Source organism: Microplitis demolitor, chromosome 6 (assembly GCF_026212275.2).
Source record: "Microplitis demolitor isolate Queensland-Clemson2020A chromosome 6, iyMicDemo2.1a, whole genome shotgun sequence".
Taxonomy (NCBI): domain Eukaryota; kingdom Metazoa; phylum Arthropoda; class Insecta; order Hymenoptera; family Braconidae; genus Microplitis; species Microplitis demolitor.
In genome coordinates this window covers 21,306,130-21,325,034 of record NC_068550.1, presented here as the reverse complement: position 1 = coordinate 21,325,034, position 18,905 = coordinate 21,306,130, and the positions used below count along the sequence as shown (strand labels likewise).

Sequence of the window (18,905 nt, the reverse complement as noted above, 5' to 3'; positions counted from 1 at the left end):
GTTTGAAAAACCTGGTACGCGCCGTATAAGAATTCGCCCTATATCGAATCACGGATTGAGTAAAATGAACCAAAGATGGACACAGAGAAAAAAATTTATTGATTAGAAGCTTTCAGATGAAATAAAATAATAACCGAATTTTGGTAGATTTTTGAGAGGGACCATGTTGCCCCATATAAAAATTTTTTTTGTTGGAGCATATTAATGACGAACACATGGTACAAAACTAGCAGAAATAAAAGGGGTAAAAAGAGCAAATATCAAATCTTTTTTTCACGACGCATTTTGCTTCAAATTTAAAGATTTTTAATTTTCGATAAATGTGCTATATTGAGACAACAAGTAAGTATCCCCCTCCCTTCTTCCACTATTCGAGCCGCCAAAAACTCAGTCTTTCCTTAAGTACTCCCTTTTGCCCCTCTCTTCCTGATTTATGACCACAGATATTTAAGAGTGGGGGAGAAATGTAATTATCTGGGGAGATTTTGTTAAGATCGAAGGTACCATAGACAACATCATTCAAAACCGTTTTCGATCTTGAGACGATTAGTCGTACAGTCAATCTTGTCCCAAAACTACAAACATAAAATCAGTGATCGTTAATAATTTAACTTGAAGTTATTACTAAGTGAACAGTTACTCTCACAGTAAAGTGTCAAAGTTAATCAAATTAAAAGTTCATTATTTAAAAGTCTACAATTATTAATTGCATCACTCATTACGATGGGATCGATCCGTTCAAAATTCAATTGCGAATACGTTGACAACTTAATCAAACAAGTAAATGTCGAAAATATCAATACGATGGTTCCAGTCATGGGTGGTTTTACGCTGCTTCATATAGCAGCTTTCAATAATGATAAAAGATTGGTGAACTATCTGCTCCGCAAGAAAGCTGATGTGAATTCAAGAAGTAAATACTGGGGTACAGCTCTTCACATTGCTGTTATAATGGAGAACTTGGGTATAATTGAAAGCCTCATCAATGACGGAGCAGACGTTAATACTCTGCTAATTCAGGACTCTGATTTGATCCATTACCTGTATAGAGCTGAGCCAAATCTTGAAGAAAATCCTGAGTTTTTATTACAAAACCATGCCATTGAGACTGCGATGTTGGAAACCTATGATTTTTGTTTTGGCAAATCACCGTTACAAATTGCTGTTGATCGAGGTAATGAAAAAATTGTAGAACTACTTTTAAAAAATAATGCTGATCCGAACCTTGATACTCATTATTTTGAAACACCACTAATATGTGCTATTACTAAAGAAAACTTACCAATTATGGAGCTTCTTCTAACATACGGTGCAAATGTTAATAGTGTAAGTGAAAGTGGTTTTTCAAAAGAAAGTCCTCTACATATTGCTGTCCAATCCCGAAGTTCGTAAGCAGTAGAATTAATCTTGAACCATAGTATGGTTGATATAAATATAGTGACAGCGTATAAATATTCAGCGCTTCATTACGCATTTTTCGCAACCGACGATAATATCATAAGACAACTGCTTAATGCTGGTGTTGATATTAATTTAAAAAACACTAATGGTGAAACAGCATTTGCTTCACGGCAGAATTATTCACAAAAAGTTAAAGACACAATTACTGAATATATTGCCAAACTCAGTGCGACGAATTGTTACATTGATAAAGAAAATTTAGCAGTCGTAGATAGTGGAAAATTCGGTGAATTGCGCGGTCAGTGCATAAGCGAAATTGAAAAACTGAAGATAACATATATTGGTACGAGTAATGTTACACTTTATAATGTTCTATGTAATAAATGTGAACACAAATTAGCTTTAAGTTTAAAGTATGTTAGTGATAGTACTATTTTAAATTTGAACATTGAATCTTTTTTTCCACTATACGGTGGAATGATTGCTTATCGTTTAAGAAAAGCATTAGGACGGAAAAAATTGCTATCCAATGCTATTAGTTTAATTGATGATATTTTCAATAACATTCAACTTCCAAGTACTTTTACGAGGAGTATTTTAAAATTACTGACTAATGAAGATTTGGAAAAATTACAATGATATATTAATAGGAATATTTTTAATTAATATTATTAAGTCTGTAATATTTTGAAACATTTTCATGGGTGTAGGGTTAATAAGTATATAAATTCGTGGTCTTTATTATTAACAATGTCAAATAATTACTTATTTAATTTATTTATTTTTAATACGTATATAACATCAGGAGACACGGTAGTGTCTCGCGCCAAGTACACGTTCAAACACATGTATATGTGTGAAGTGTGATGGCGCTAGCCTACTGTGTCTCTATACTGTAGACAGAACGGTATTTAGCTCCAATTTTCAAAAACTTTTTTAAAAAACAAAATATCTAGAAAATTCCTTTTGCAATCGAAAGATGATTGATTGTTCGTCATAAAATTATGAAACTTTACCCATTTTAGTTATGAGAACTAATTTAAATAATTAAATTAGGCCAGCATATACTATAGTACCCCCATTTTAATCCTTTTACAAATTTTTTGATGCGAAAAGGGCACTGCCAGAGAATAAAAAGTTGTAAGAAATGCCATGATTCAGTAAATATTGAAATTTTTCTGTAGCAGTGATTTGTGTTTTCGCCACCAGCGGTGCTTCAATCTGTATTTTTTACTATAGTTTTGTATGCAAATTTTTTATGAGCATAAATAAATTCGTTTCATAATCATAAATTTCATGAAAAATTCAAGGAAAATTTTATAAGTAAACTTTTGGTAAAGCAAACTGTGCTGTTAGGAATGGTTTTATATAGTTGCAAAAAAAACTTTTACGATTATGTAAAACTCCTGTTTAACGTCCTTATGGTGTAGTTCTATTCGCTAAGCAGTATCAACCTTGATAGTCAAGCTGACAGCAAGCTAACGACAATCTATTGTCGCAACTTGTCATCAAGTTGACCGCAGAAATTGGCATTTCCTTAAATTAGCCGCAATTGGTTGCCAAGTTATAAGAAACTTGATAACAACTTATAGGAACTCTTCCAAAAGCTGAAAGTTGTCACCAATTTGGTCGCATTTAATTGACACCAAGTTTTTAATTAGTGCTATGTATATATATTTATGTAGTGATCAATTAAAGTATAATGTTTACTTAGTGATTGCGTTGAAAATCCGTATCATTATCTCTAATTAAGTTATTATTATTGACTAAAACTAAATTTTGCGTAAAATAATACCTTTCATTTAGGAAATATAATTTGTGGATTGCTAAAAACTTTTGAATGTTGTATGTTCTCTCTAGTTATATTCGCGAGGTCCATGATAGCCTCCAACCGTGAGTTAACTTCAAGCTACTGCCGTATTAGCCAATTCGAAGGAAAAGTATTGGAGAGCAAACAGTTACCTTTAAGTTGACAGTAAATTGTCTGTAACTTGAATTCAATTCGACCAAGTGTTACTGTCAGACAATGACGTTAAGTTGACTGTAAGTTTCACTTCAAATTGACGGCAAGTTTTTCTGTCAAATTACGTTCAGACGGTAGTTGATTTGCATCAATTTGCACGCAAGTATTATCCAGCCAAGACTTTCCAGAAACTTATTGTTAAGTTGCCCGTAAATGTTCCACTGCAGAACTTGCTAAGCAATTATATTTCGAGTGTGGCGTTTAAAGGTGGTACCAAAATCGTGCCATTTAGCGCGATGATAGGTACAGATGTTGTCATTAATGGCCGTATTCGGCCGAACTAAATCCTATACGTGAACCTAATAAGATTTAGTTAAGATTTAGTCTAATAAGTATGCTTTGCTTCTACTATGTTAAATCTTAACTTAATTTACAGAGAACTTAATTCAGCTAAGCACGGCGAATACCTGGAATTACTAAACTTACCCTCATAGCATTGAAATTGATAGTAATTTGATGTTGAAATTACCTGAAATCTGCTGCCTGAATCTGCAGACAATATCACAGCAAAAGTTGAAAATAAAAATTTGCGGTTAATTTTTCTTCAATTTTAAGATAAACATGTACGAAAAAAAACGGTCGATAATGTTCATTCTTACCATTTCAGAACGTATGCAAATTTATACGTAAAATTGTCTACAATTTGAGCGTAAAAATATACTTAACAATTTTTCAAGTCAAATTAACGATAAATTGACATAAAATTTGCCTGAAAATTAAAGACAACTTTTTTCTAGTCAACTTTTGAAGTGAATTTGCATTCAAATTCGGGCAGTAAATTTACGTCAAATTCAATAATAAGTTGCATACAAGTCGTAAAAAATGGAAAAGTCCAAAGTTGACGGAAATTTGAGGAAAAATTCAACAAAACTTTTGTACAGTAAACTTTTGCTCAAGCAAATTGTGCTATTAGGGTTAGTTGACGTCTGCCGTAACTGCCCTAACAGTCACTCCAGAATGAAATCGACAGTAATTTGACAGTTGAAATTACCGAAATTTGCCGCCCGCATCTGCCGACAATTTGATAGCAAAAGTTGAAAAAAACAATTAGCGGTTAATTTTTTTTTTTATTTAGAGGTTACTTTTTTTTGGCTAGAAAAAAACTCTAGAGAAAGTTCCTATGAAATTGTTCTCAAATGTCTGTCAACTTCGGGCTATTCCGTTTTTGACGAGAATTTGCATACAACTTGCTATACAATTTGACGTAAATTTACTACCCGAATTCGAATGCAAATTCATTTTGAAAGTCCTATACGAATTATCGTCAAAAACGGAAAAGCCCGAATTTGACAGACATTTGACAAAAATTTCATGGGAACTTTTATTAGGGTTTTTTTCTAGCATAAAAAGTAACCTCTAAATTAAAAAAAAAAAATTAACCGCTAATTTTATTTTCAAGTTTTGCTATCAAATTGTCGGCCAATTCAGGCAGCACATTTTGATAATTTCAATTGTCAAATTACTGTCAGTTTTAATCTAAAGTGGTTTTTAGGGTGATTTCGTACATCTAACAACATTGTGGCGCTACCTGTCAATACCTTATTGGCGAAATTTGGAAATCAGGTTTTTAATCAATGGAAACAAATAATTATTTTTTAAGTTAATTTTTTAACGGAAGATTTAATATCATTATACAGAAACAAAATATCATTATACAGAAAAAAAATATTATTTATTGAAGACTACTAATGGAAATTCTAGTTTTTTAATTACATTTTTGTTATAAATAAATTACTGTTTTATTTGTTTTCACCACCCTGACGATTTTAAATCAGCCTGGGAACACCCTGGGAGTGGAAACACGGTGGAATCACGGTGGATCCAGGGTGGGTTCGTGTCATTTTATCACCGTGTATACACGCTGGTTACATAGTGTTTCCACGATGGTAACACAGTGTACCCACCCTGATTCCACGGTGTATTCACCGAGATTCCACAGTGTATCCACGGTGATTACGCGGTGTACGTGGAATCACGGTGAATACACCGTGTAATCACCGTGGAATCACGGTGATAAAATGACAAAAAACCCACCGTGTAACCGCCGTGGATCCACCGTGTTTCCGGGGTGTTTCCAGGGTGAATCAAAACCGCGAGGGCAACAATCACCGACAAACGGTTTCCTAGCAATTTAAATAAAAAAATAAAAAAAATATAGAAATAGAGGGGTTCAATGAAAAAAATTAAAGGTTAATTTTTATTCACTTTTTCATAATTGAGCAATTAACCCTTAAACAACTTTGATAGGTCAACATTGATCGACAAACGACCAACAAACGATGGCAATTGAAATAAATCGGATCGGTTTATATTGAGTTGGTTTATAATGAGTAGTTAAGTTGGAGCTCAAATATACAACTTCATTAAGCGATTTCTGATAATCAATTTGGAAGCAAGCTAGTGGCAACCAACTGTAGCAACTTGCTATCAAGTTAGCCGCAAATACTGTTCCAATGTATGCCAATAGCTGGCATTCCCTTAGTTGACAGGATTGACGAAAAGTTGCCTTCAATTTTCTCAGAAAGTTGGTGACAGGTTGCGGTAGTAGATTATCGTCAACTTTCTACGAACGTTGGTAACAACTATCAGTACTATTATATTGTTTCTAAAAAATAATACTATAAACAGTATACCCTCACGTGTTATATATCACGACTATGCATTACTTTAAGACGAACTTTAGGAGTTTAGTTTGGAAGTCGATTTCTAATAGTATACATTAAAACTATTCACAATCAACAGGACAAAAAGAAAACAAATCCTACCAAAAACAGATTCTCTGTATAACATCGCGCCAAGTACACGTTTAAAATTTTTTAAAAGTAGAAAAAAAAATTAATTTTAACAAAAAAAAAGTCAAATCGAAAAAATACTAAGTACCTAGTATGATGCAAAATCATAACAAACATTTTCATAAAATTTCAAAAAAAAATTGTATAAAAAAATTTCAATGTACTTGGTGTGCTTACAAAAGAGTAAAAAAAAGCATGGTTGATTTTATAAGAAATTAATTTTGCTTGAGTACATGTAGTAACGCACACCAAGTACATTGAAATTTTGTAATACAATTTTTATTTGAAATTTTATGAAAATGTTTGTTATGATTTTGCATCATACTAGGTACTTAGTATTTTTTCGATTTGACTTTTTTTTTGTAAAAAATAATTTTTTTTTTTACTTTTAATAAATTTTAAACGTGTACTTGGCGCGATGTTCTACAGAGAATCTGCTTTTGGTAGGATACAATTTAGCTGAAAGAATTGAAAAATAAATAAAAAAAATTTATATTAGTTAGCCTTGAAATAAAAATTTACTTATCGTAGTCGATGAACAAAACAAGCTAAAAGAATTAACGAAAAAAAAAAGTTTACATTAGTTAGAACCAAAAAAAGTTATTAGGTTGATCAGAAGTAATAACTTTTTTTTTTCTTTAAAAATCATAAATTTTTTATCAACCATAAAAGATACATGTTAAAATTTTTATGGCATAAAAACCCATTTCACAAAAGTTCGGTGAACGAACTAATATTTTTAGTTTATAAAAAATTTGTCGCAGGATTGAAAGCGAATTCGCAATGTGTAACTTATAAGTATTGACGATAAAAAGATTTGGTGATGGGGAAGAAATGGCGAAACTTCAAAGCCATTTAGAATTTGGGAAGATTTGGGTCTCGAAAATTAACGGGGGTCTGTACAGAAACGCAAGTTGCTTACAAGTTTTTTTAGGTAAAATTTTGTCACATTTTTAACCTGTGGCTTAAATTCTAAGATAAAATTTGCAATTATAAAAAGTAGAAAAAAAATTTTTCGTAAGGAATGGCGACTCATCGAAACCATTCCCTTGACTATAATATAAAATTTGAAAGATTGAAAATCAAAGAATTTTTTATAAAGAAACAAATATGAAGAAGCGAATGATGAATCTTCAAAATCATTCTCCAATTACAAATATTCAATTTATAAGCAACAAAATATAGATTTTTTTTTTAAACTATGAGAAATAAAAAAAATAATTACCAAGTTTATGATATTTACCAACCAAAATTTATAAACAGTCCATTCAAAAAATCATATATTTCTTGTCATTAAAATTTTTATTAAAAAATTATTTTTTTGGCAATACATCAGTCACATTAAATTTATATCATTTGCCTTTATTTATTTCTTATAACTTTTTTAATGCAACCTAAATAATAAAATATCAAAGCCCCTGGAAAAATATTAACATTCAAAATTTGAAGTTGGAATAAATATGTATTCGCTTAAGCGTAAGTAATTACTCACTTGAGATTTTTCTGGCTTAAGTGTCACAAGTTATCCTCAATTTTACTACCAGTTCAGAATAATTATCCAGTTGAAATTTATTTTCTCTTATAGTTTAAATTACAATTAAGCTTTAATTCGAATTCATAAGTTTCCTACTGTTAATTCAAAAGCTTGACGGAAAAATAAATAAATTATTTCAGTAGATTAATTTCGAATGAGATGAAAACATAGAGACTCTTTACTTAAAGTCAATTTTTTCTTTTTTTTTTTTTTGTGACGAATTACGAAAAAGCTATTAATAGAAAAGCTATTATTAATTTTTGATTTTTTCAAACAATTATTTGGTGTACTAGTCATAAGGAAAGTTGAGTCTCTCTAACAGACGAAAGTCTCCTGAAATTTCACAAATATATCAATAAAATTATTCATATCATTCACAGTGTGGTAAAATTGTTGAAGTAGCCAATAGCCAGCTACTATTAAAAAATCAACTAAATGCGAACGGAATATTTTAATATTGTTAAGTTTTGATATTCCATCGTTGGCAATGCTAAATATTTTGTCTGATGCAAATATTTCAGGGATCGATGATTCGGTAATTCTATTGGATCGCACGTACCGACGAAAAATAACAACAATACTCACTGTGTCGGTACCTGCGAGCCAATAAGAAAGCTAGAAGTAGTAGAGGGGATATTTCCTTTGCTGTGATTGGTACGCGTGTACCGATAGAAAGTAATTACGAGAAAATCGTCACGTCGGTAACTGCGAGCCAATCAGAAAGCAGTACGTTGAAATTTAGTCGTGGAGGTGGTAAAGGTCAGAGGTTACTTAATGGTCATACAGTCATTGTAGGTCATTTCCAACCGACAACTTACTTTGTACGTCACGCAAAATATTCAAGTTTTTAACTTCACACGTCAAGATGAATTTCATTAATTCAACTGGCCACACGTTTAAGCTGACTAAAATCAGCACGAAGCTATACACGACAGATTCAGGAGCTGTGGAGGTTGCAGAGTCATCCCTGTATCCGAGGACAGACATCCAGGAAACATGGAGTTTCCGTATGGAGTTAAGCCACGACCGGGAAGACAACTTTTGGCTTTCGTTGGGCATCCAACCGTCCAAGTCCAAGGACCTCAAGACGAGATACACCGCCCAGTGTTTCGCCCTTGACTTGCTCGGTAACCTGACGACCCTCACCGACCAGTCTGCTCCTTTCAAGGCCTACGATGACTACATACACTTGGGCAACTGCATCAGACGACGTGGCAGAGACGACTTCTGTGGCATATTACATGAAGCCAGCGATGAAGTATATATCATGGTACAGGTGAAGATACTTTCTAATTAGATACTTAAGTTCTGACTTAAGTTAAAAACGGCCCTTTTCAGGGCCACCAAATTTTTCATACGTAAAGAACAATTCAAGTTTACACCTAAGAATTCAATCCATGCTTCCATACTCTTTCAATATTTATATTTATTTAGTAAGTGGCTAAACAACAAGTACAAATTTTAATATTTACTAAATTATGATTTTTTATACATTTCGAGTTGTGCATATATTTATTTTTGCCTCACCATTAGTCTCTTATTTTAACAAATATAAGTATTCCAACTAAGTATTTTTATTGACTGTTTAATGTTTACAAGAGTGTAAGTTTTATGGTTTTACAGCTTTAAGTAATTATTTATAACGCAAAATAATAACAATATTGATTGAGTCGGTATCGGCTAACCAATAAGTAGTAGAAAAATATCCCGGGTTGTGAAAAAAAAGTTGTCATCACGACTTTATAATTTGGTTTTCATGTTATTTTGAGGAAATCTCAAACGAAATATGTCTTTCTTTGGGAATTCTTTTTATTTCTATGTACAGATTTTTTATAATTGGATACTGAAAATTTACACTTTAAGTTGTAAATGGCTCTTTTTAGGGCCACTATAATTGACGTTCGTGGATAATAATTTAAGTTCTGTAACATTTAACTCACATCAATGCTCCGATATTTTTTCGTAGTAAATGTTTCATTGTTTTAAATGACTGACAAAGAATTACAATTTTTTAACATTCGTTAAATTATAGTTCACACTTTAGTTTATAAATATATTGATCTTTGTGTACAGAGATGATAGATATAAATTCTGCAGACTAGGTTAGAAAATTTTTTACTAATTGCCGTAAAATTCAACAAAAAAAAGTTTCATGAATTTGTTGAGTCCAATGGGAAAGGATAAAGTTAAAGATGGGTTTTATGGGTATTCGGAAATTTTATTTAAGGAAATTATACTCTGCAAGAAAAAAATTTTATGTTATTTGTACGGAAAAAAAATTTTGTATATCTTATGACTGCTTATTTAGTATAATTTGAAACTTGAAAAGAATAGACGTATAAAAAATTTGGGGGGGGGGGCCCTGCATGAACAGGACCCCAAAAGCTCAAGAACTTTCTCCATGTGAGCCAGGCGCTGAAAAGAGCCGTTCGGTTTGAATTTGGTATGGTTTTACGTATGGGTATGGTTGTTTTTTGTATAATTTACTTGAAATCAAAGTCAAAAAATAAAAATAGAAAAAATTATGACAGTTCACCTTGATATTGGATTGATTGAAAAACTCTTCGTCGTAATAATAGGGCGCTGAAGTCCCACTTGACGTCAATTACATTAAGAATAATTTATTTGATGTACGACCTGACTGGAAAAATTAAAAAAAAAAAAATAAAACAATTCATGTTAGTTGATTCCTGAAATGGAAATTTTTAAACAAGTTTTCAACTTTTTAACAAGGTGCTGAAAAGTGCCGTTTAATATAAATTTTATAAACAATAATTTATTTAGTTTAAAATTTGACTGAAAGAATTAAAAAAAAAAAATAAAAAAATAAATATTAGTTGGCCCTGAAACAGAAATTATTGAGTAAGTTTTTATCATTACAATGGGGAGTTTAAATTTGTCATTTGATGTCAGTTTTATAAGTAACAATTTAATTAGTTAATGATCTAGCTGAAAATATAAAAAAATTAAATATTAGTTTGCCCTGAAATGAAAACATTTAAATAAGTATTTTTCAATACAATGAAGCGCTGAAAAATGTAATTTCAAGTCAATTCTATAAACAATAATTTATTTAATATAAGATTTAACTGAAAGAATAAAAAAAAAAAAATAATAAATATTAGTTGGCCCTGAAAGGAGCGCTGTAAGCTGTGTAAGTGAACAGACGTGTAAAAGAGTAGCTAGTGCAAAAATAAATGAAATAGTGAAAAAAAAAAAAGAAAAGGCAAGTAAGTTTAGAGTAAAAAAGGTAGGAGTGAAAAACACCAAACAAGGTGAATAATAAAAAAAAAGAAAAGCTGTGGCACGGGAAAAGCAAAAGACGCGGAAACCAAAAGGTAAAAGCAATCAGGGTTTTGGCGGACATAGAGGAATTGGCGGGAGACAAGACGAAGGAAAAAAGTGACGAGGAACGAGAGGGCAGCACATACAAAGAGATGACAAGTGACGAGGAAAGACATGAGAGAGGTAAAGCGAATGGCGCAAGCGCCGGGATGACCAAGAGAAGGAGGGGAAGGCCGCGCACATTCAAAAGTACAAATTCAGCGAGTAAAAGAGACTACGGTATGAAAAATGGAGCGTTAGAAAAATTTGTGTTTAGTCAGATGGATATAATAAAGGCAAAAGCAAAAAAGGTAGAAAACACAGACAATATAAATGAGGTAGGAACAGACTGGTGCAGAGCCGGATTTCAGATAGCGAGAACACCGGCAAGAAACAGTAGAGAAAGTCTGCAAGTTGAGAAGGACAGTAATGAAGAGGCGAAAGAGTTAGATATAATCGAGACAATCAATGATAGGAAAGACAAACAGAAAGATGAAGTGTGAAAAAAGACAAGAGAACAAGCAACGCAGACTGGAATGTCAAATTGGAGCCAAAAGCAGGAAATGAAGGATAGTGAAAAAAATTCAGAGGAAAAGATGTGGCAATTGATCGCAGAGATAGAAGACAGGGTAAAAACAAAAGTTGAAGAATTGATAATGAAATCAATGGAAGAAATAAAGGCATGTACAAGACAAGAAACCTCGAAGATAGGGGCCCAAATAATTAGGAGCAAATGTAAAGAAGACCAAGTGGAAAAGGAAAGAAGACACAGACAGGAAATAGAAAGATTAGAGAAGGAAATTGGTAAAAGAGAACAAAGCATAAAGGAAAAGGACAGAGTAATTAAAGAGCTAAGTGAAAAAATAAAAAAGGAGAAAGAAAGTAAGACGAACATACCAAATAAGACAAAAGCAACCGAGGAAAAAAAAAGGAAAGCAACACGACAGTCAGAGTCACGACACAAAGAGACAAGGAAAGAGTAACAGTGGAGGAAGGCAGGAAAGAGAGCGATCAAGAGTGAAGGAAACAGAAAACGCGTGGGCGAATAAAAGGAATGTTCAAGAAATGAGGGAATGGAGCTTGGAAAATGAGGTGGAAAGATTCGTGAGCGAGGCGAGGAAAAGACAAGATAAGAAGGACAAAACAAATGAAGAATGGAGAAGACAAGAAAAAGAAAAGCTCATTGAAGAAACGCCAAAAAAAAATTAATGGAAATGAGCTGGAGGAAGAACTAAAAGAAAGGAAGCAAAAAAGGTTAAACATACACATATATTATGAAAATGGCATGTACCGAAGAAAAGAAGACGTAATGAAGGTGATGAAAAGGAGATTGAAATTCAGAATTGAGCCGATGAGAGTAAAATTCCAGAAAGGAAGACAGATAATAATCGAGAGTGCAAATGAGAAAGAGAAGAGAGACATTCTGGGAAGACGGAAGATTATAAAAGGGACCGGAGTGTTCGTGGGGGAAGAAAAAACGAGTAGAGAGTTAGAAGTCGAGAGGTGGATAAGAAGAAAACGAAAATGGGAGCAGAGTAATGGCAATGTAACAGAAGTAGAGGGGAAGAAAATAAAAATTGGGGAGGTGTGGTGGTGTTGGAATGAAAAAAAAGGAGAATTGGAATTATAAAAGTGGGCGAATGATGAGAAAAAGGAGTGGAGAGTGGGTACAGAAAGAGAAACAGAGGCCAAGGAGAGAGAGGACCAAAATAAAGGAAGAGAGCAAGAAAAGAGATGAAAATAATGTTTTGGAATGTTGCAGGTATGAATGAGGTAGAAAAAGCTTCCACAATGATGGAAGAAAACGAGATTGTTGTGCTTGTGGAGACATGGGTAATGGAAGATAAGGTGGAAATAACATGTGAGAGGCTGAGCAAAGAATTCAAATGGTGGGCGAAGCCTGCGACGAGAGAGAAACAGAGAGGAAGAGCAAAGAGAGGTCATATTATTGGGATAAAAAAAAATTGCAAACCAAAATGGGAAGTCAGGGAATGGAAATACGGAATGATGTTGGAAGAAAGTAAGGAAAGTGAAAGTATAATCACAGTGTATAACAATGTAGGAATGAGCAAATTAGAAACGGAGCTAAGAAGGCAGATAGAAAAATGTGCAAACAGGGACGAAAGTGTGATGATCATTGGGGACTTTAATGCGAGAATCGGAGAAGAAAACGTAACAGGAGAGGACGAAGGCAGAGTGAGGAAAAAAAGAAAATCGAGAGACAAGACAGTAAACAGCGAAGGAAAAAAATTACTAAAGATGTGTGATGAGTTAGGACTCTGCGTATAAAATGATAGAGCAAGAGGAGATGAAGGTGGAGAAATAACTTACGTCGGGGGAGACGAAGAGAGTTTAGGATCAGTAATTGACCTAATACTAACGCTGGACAGAGGCGATGAGCAAGAAATAGAGGTAAGAGTGGTGGAAAGAATAGAGTCAGATCATCTACCAGTGTTGGCGAGATATAAGGTAAAGAGAAATGAGGAAGAGAGTAAGGAAGGAAGCTGCATGTCAGAGGAGGAAGAGCAGGAAGAAATTGGAGCAAATAAGCTGATCTGGAAGAAAGAAAAAATACAGGAGTATGCAGAAGCAACGCAGGAAGCACTGACAGAAGCAGTAGAGGAAAAAAGCGAGCTTGAGTGGGAGGATATAAAGGAAATAGTAAGAAAAGGGGCTGAAAAAACGGGGATGGTGATGAAAGGAAAGAAGGACAAAGATACAAAGGAGAAAAAAAAGTGGTACAATATCGAGGGTAAAAAAAAAGAAAAGAAGTATGGAAGAAGCTCAAAGAATTCATCAAGGATAATAACAAAGAAAAAAAAAGAAATCTGAAGGAAAGCAGAAAGAAATATAGGGAAACAATCAAAGAGAGCAAGGAAAGGTGGATGATGGAAAGGTGTGAGGAGATAAATAACGCCAAAGACATGACAAAATGGTGGGAAGCCATAAATAGGTTCAGAGGAAGAAAGAAAAGAGCTGCAAGCAACAGCATAAAAGCAAAACAATGGGAAAAGCACTTTAGTGATCTGCTGAATGGGGAAGGCAATGAAGAATCGGAAGAAGAAGAAAATGAGCCGTGGAAAGGAGAAGGTAGTAATGAAGGATCAGAGGAGCCGAAGCTCGATAAAAACTTCAGCAGGAGAGAAGTGAAAGCCGCAATAAGAAAGCTCGGGAATCACAAAGCTCCAGGGGAAGACGGGATGGCAGCAGAATTTATAAAGAACAGTGCACCAGATGTCATTGAATGGATAGGCGAAATTATAAATAGAATATGGGACGAAGGAAGTATGCCAGAATGATGGGACACAGCAGTGATAATTCCGATTTACAAAGCAGGAGACGAAGAAAGAACAGAAAATTACAAGGGAATTTCGCTTCTAAATACAGGGTACAAGTTATTGACAACTATGATGACGGAGAGGCTAAATAACTGGATAGATAAAGAAAAAATTTTAAGGGAAAGTCAGGTGGGGTTCAGGAAAAAAAGAGGGACAAGGGACCACATATTTGTATTGAATAGTCTAATAAACAACAAAATGAAGAGGAAGGGAGGAAAATTATGCATCGGGTTCATAGACTTTAGAGCGGCGTTCGACACAGTCAGGAGACCAAAAATGAAGAGAAAGGTATGGAGGAAGGGGGCCAGAGGGAGAATGCACAGAATAATAAGAGAAATATATAAAAGAACATATTGTAAGGTGAAAGTAGGAAAAAGAAGACAGACAAAAGAATTTATAACAAGAAAAGGGGAAAGACAAGGGTGTGCGATGAGCGGAGCGTTATATGGCATAGATATCGACGACCTAGAAAAGACGATGGAAGAGAAGAAGAGAGGAGGGACAATGATTGGGAACCAACGAATACATGTCATGAAATATGCGGATGATGTGGCGCTAGTTGCGGACACAGAAGAGGAGCTAAGAGGGATGCTGAAAGAGCTGGAAAGATACACAGAAGAGAATAAGATGGAGGTGAACGTGGAAAAAACAAAAATTCTAATGTGCAGAAATGGAGGTAGAAAAAAGAAGGGAAAGAAATGGATGTATAAAGGAAGTGAGGTCGAAGAAGTCAAAGAATTTAAATATCTTGGGTACCATTTCACCACAAGGAATAGCGCAGGGAAACAAAAAAAGGAACTAGCACAAAAAGCACAAAAGGCCACAAATGCAGTATGGGGAGTGATAAAAAGGAGCAAAAGGAACAGCATGAGGGACAGGATGTATCTGATGAACACTGTGGCAAGAACAGTAGCTTTGTACGGAGTGGAGGTCTGGGGATGGGAAAAGTCGGAAGAAATAGAGAGGGTGCATAGGAGGCTCTGCAAGATGGCATTAGGAGTAAGAAGGGATACACCAGAATATATTTGGAGGGACGAGATGGGAGTAGAATAGATGGAAGTAATATTAAAAGAAAGAGCAGTAAGATATATGAAGGATTGTATGATGATGGAAAAATAGAGATGGCCAAGGATAGCACTGAAAGAAGAAATGAGAGGGATTATGAACAGGTGCCCGACGAAATGGGGGAAAATGGTGAAGGTTGCGCTAAAAAAAATGTAATGCGAGGAGGTGATAGAGATGATCTACAGGGATGCGGGAGTAGAGGAAATAGAGGAAAAGCTGAATGAGGGCATTAAGAAAATGAGAGAGAACGTAAAAGGAGGCTGAAGACGCAATAAACAAATCAACGTATAATACATTGTACAAAAAAATAAGATTAGAGAAAGAAGAAGATAACTACTGGAAAAAAGATAATGTAAGAGGGGAGGACAAGGAGATGTGGGCGAGGATAAGGTGTGGAAATTTGGGAAGAGCGGGCAAAAAAGGGTACAGGCACTGGAGCTGTAGAGGGTGTGGGAAAGAGGAGGAAACGTTGATACACCTACTGAAATGTGAAGGAATATATGAAGGGGTGGAGAAGGAAAAAGAGCTGCTAGAAGAGTGGAGAGGGTTAGAGGATAAAAAAGTAGAAGAAAAGTTGATAGCAAAATTAAAAGGAGAGGTTGATATAAAACTATGTACGGTCTTCAAGAGAATTGAAGAAATTTTGAGAGTCAACTCAGGGTTACGGAGCGTGGTGCAAGCGGGATACCAAGACTGTGACGTGCTAAAAATATAAGAAGCCAAAAACAAATAAATTATAGAAGTTAAAAAGTAAGAAAGAAATAATATATATAACGAAGTGAATATTTTACCAAATGAAAATATGATTTATGTAAAAATTTGTATACGACCTATAAGTTGTGCAAATAAAACTATTTTATATATAGTTGGCCCTGAAATAAAAATATTTAAATAAGTTTTTATCGTTACGATTATACATTTCAAGTAAATTTTATAAGAAATAATATTTGATATACAATTTAGCTGAAAGAATTGAAAAATAAATAAAGAAAATTTATATTAGTTAGCCTTGAAATAAAAATTTACTTATTGTAGTCGATGAACAAAACAAGTTAAAAGAACTAACGAAAAAAAAAGTTTACATTAGTAAGAACCAAAAAAAGTTATTAGGTTGATCAGAAGTAATAACTTTTTTTTTTCTTTAAAAATCATAAATTTATTATCAACCATAAAAGATACATGATAAAATTTTTATGGCATAAAAACCCATTTCGCAAGAGTTCGGTGAACGAACTAATATTTTTAGTTTATAAAAAATTTGTCGCAGGATTGAAAGCGAATTCGCAATGTGTAACTTATAAGTATTGACGATAAAAAGATTTGGTGATGGAGGAGAAATGGCGAAACTTCAAAGCCATTTAGAATTTGGGAAGATTTGGATCAGTAAAAATAAGTAGTATTTTCTATACAAAAGCGCAATATCCTTATAAGTTTTTGTTTAAATAAATTTTTGTAGTATGTTTGATAGTTTGGTTTGAATTTCAATTAAAAATTCACAGTAATAAAGAGTAGAAAAAAAATTATGTCCAAGAAATGGTGACTCATCAAAACCATTCCCTTGACTATAATATAAAATTTGAAAGATTAAAAATCAAAGAATTTTTTATACAGAAACAAATTTGAAGAAGCGAATGATGAATCTTCAAAATGATGCTCCAATTACAAATATTCAATTTATGAGCAACAAGATATAGATTTTTTTTAAAACTATAAGACATAAAAAAAATAATTACCAAGTTTATGATATTTACCAACCAAAATTTATAAACATTCCATTAAAAAAATCATATATTTCTTGTCATTAAAATTTTTATTAAACAATTATTTTTTTTGCAATACATCAGTCACATTAAATTTATTTCATTTGCCTTTATTTATTTCTTATAACTTTTTTAATGCAACCTAAATAATAAAATATCAAAGCCCCTGGAAAAATATTAACATTCAAAATTTGAAGTTGGAATAAATATGTATTCGCTTAAGCGTAAGTAATTACTCACTTGAGATTTTTCTGGCTTAAGTGTCACAAGTTATCCTCAATTTTACTACCAGTTCCGAATAATTATCCAGTTTAAATTTATTTTCTCTTATAGTTTAAATTACAATTAAGCTTTAATTCGAATTCATAAGTTCCCTACTGTTAATTCAAAAGCTTGACGGAAAAATAAATAAATTATTTCAGTCGATTAATTTCGAATGAGATAAAAACATAGAGACTCTTTACTTGAAGTCAAACTGATTATTATGTAAAATAAATTTTATTGCAATAAAAAATATTTGTAGTTTGAAAACCTGGTACGCGCCGTATAAGAATTCGCCCTATATCGAACCACGGATTGAGTAAAATGAACCAAAGATGGACACAGAGAAAAAAATTTATTAATTAGTAGCTTTCAGATGAAATAAAATAATAACCGAATTTTGGTAGATTTTTCAGAGGGACCATGTTGCCCCATATAAAAATTTTTTTTGTTGGAGCATATTAATGACGAACACATGGAACAAAACAAGCAGAAATAAAAGGGGTAAAAAGAGCAAATATCAAATCTTCTTTTCACGACGCATTTCGCTTCAAATTTAAAGATTTTTAATTTTCGATAAATGTGGTATATTGAGACAAAAAGTAAGTATCCCCCTCCCTTCTTCCCCTATTCGAGCCGCCAAAAACTCAGTCTTTCCTGAAGTACTCCCTTTTGCCCCTCTCTTCCTGAATTATGACCACAGATATTTAAGAGTGGGGGAGAAAAGTAATTATCTGGGGAGATTTTGTTAAGGTCGAAGGTACCATAGACAACATCATTCAAAACCGTTTTCGATCTTGAGACGATCAGTCGTACAGTCAATCTTGTCCCAAAACTACAAACATAAAATCAGTGATCGTTAATAATTTAACTTGAAGTTATTACTAAGTGAACAGTTACTCTCACAGTAAAGTGTCAGAGTTAATCAAATTAAAAGTTCATTATTTAAAAGTCGACAATTATTAATTGCATCACTCATTACGATGGAATCAATCCGTTCAATATTCAATTGCGAATACGTTGACAACTTAATCAAACTATAACAGGGCTATGCTGTTACTCTGGTCGTCCTTAAATTACCTTTTTAAGGGCGCCACTGGAAGTGATAACGGCCTCCCAGAACCGGATCTTAGATCATCAGGGTCGGTGTAATTTTATTTAATTGTAAGAGAAGGATGAGGAAGGATAACTTATAAATAATTCACTATTTCAATTCACCAATTAAACCTTTTTATTTTCTCATGACCTAATTGACCTTTATAATTTTAACTTCACTTATAACCTTTTTATAAATCTTATTTTATACCTTTTTAAACCTTATAACTTCTTATCTAAACCTTATAACATTAAACCTTATAAACCTTAGAACCTTATGACCTTATAACATTAAACCTTATGACATTAATT

At 33.2% G+C, this 18,905-nt stretch overlaps 2 protein-coding genes across 2 annotated transcripts; both read left to right on the top strand.

Moving 5' to 3' along the window:
- Nucleotides 1-11,670: 11,670 nt before the first annotated feature.
- On the top strand, nt 11,671-14,373 carry LOC128668106 (golgin subfamily A member 6-like protein 22). Its single transcript, XM_053740273.1, has 4 exons — nt 11,671-11,956; nt 12,837-13,122; nt 13,372-13,845; nt 14,028-14,373. The coding sequence occupies exons 1-4, from the start codon at nt 11,671-11,673 to the stop codon at nt 14,371-14,373; spliced, it is 1,392 nt and encodes a 463-aa protein (XP_053596248.1).
- Nucleotides 14,374-14,841: 468 nt separating this feature from the next.
- LOC128668105 (uncharacterized) lies at nt 14,842-15,465 on the top strand. The gene has a single exon (XM_053740272.1). The coding sequence runs from the start codon at nt 14,842-14,844 to the stop codon at nt 15,463-15,465; it is 624 nt and encodes a 207-aa protein (XP_053596247.1).
- The last annotated feature ends 3,440 nt before the right edge of the window (nt 15,466-18,905 follow it).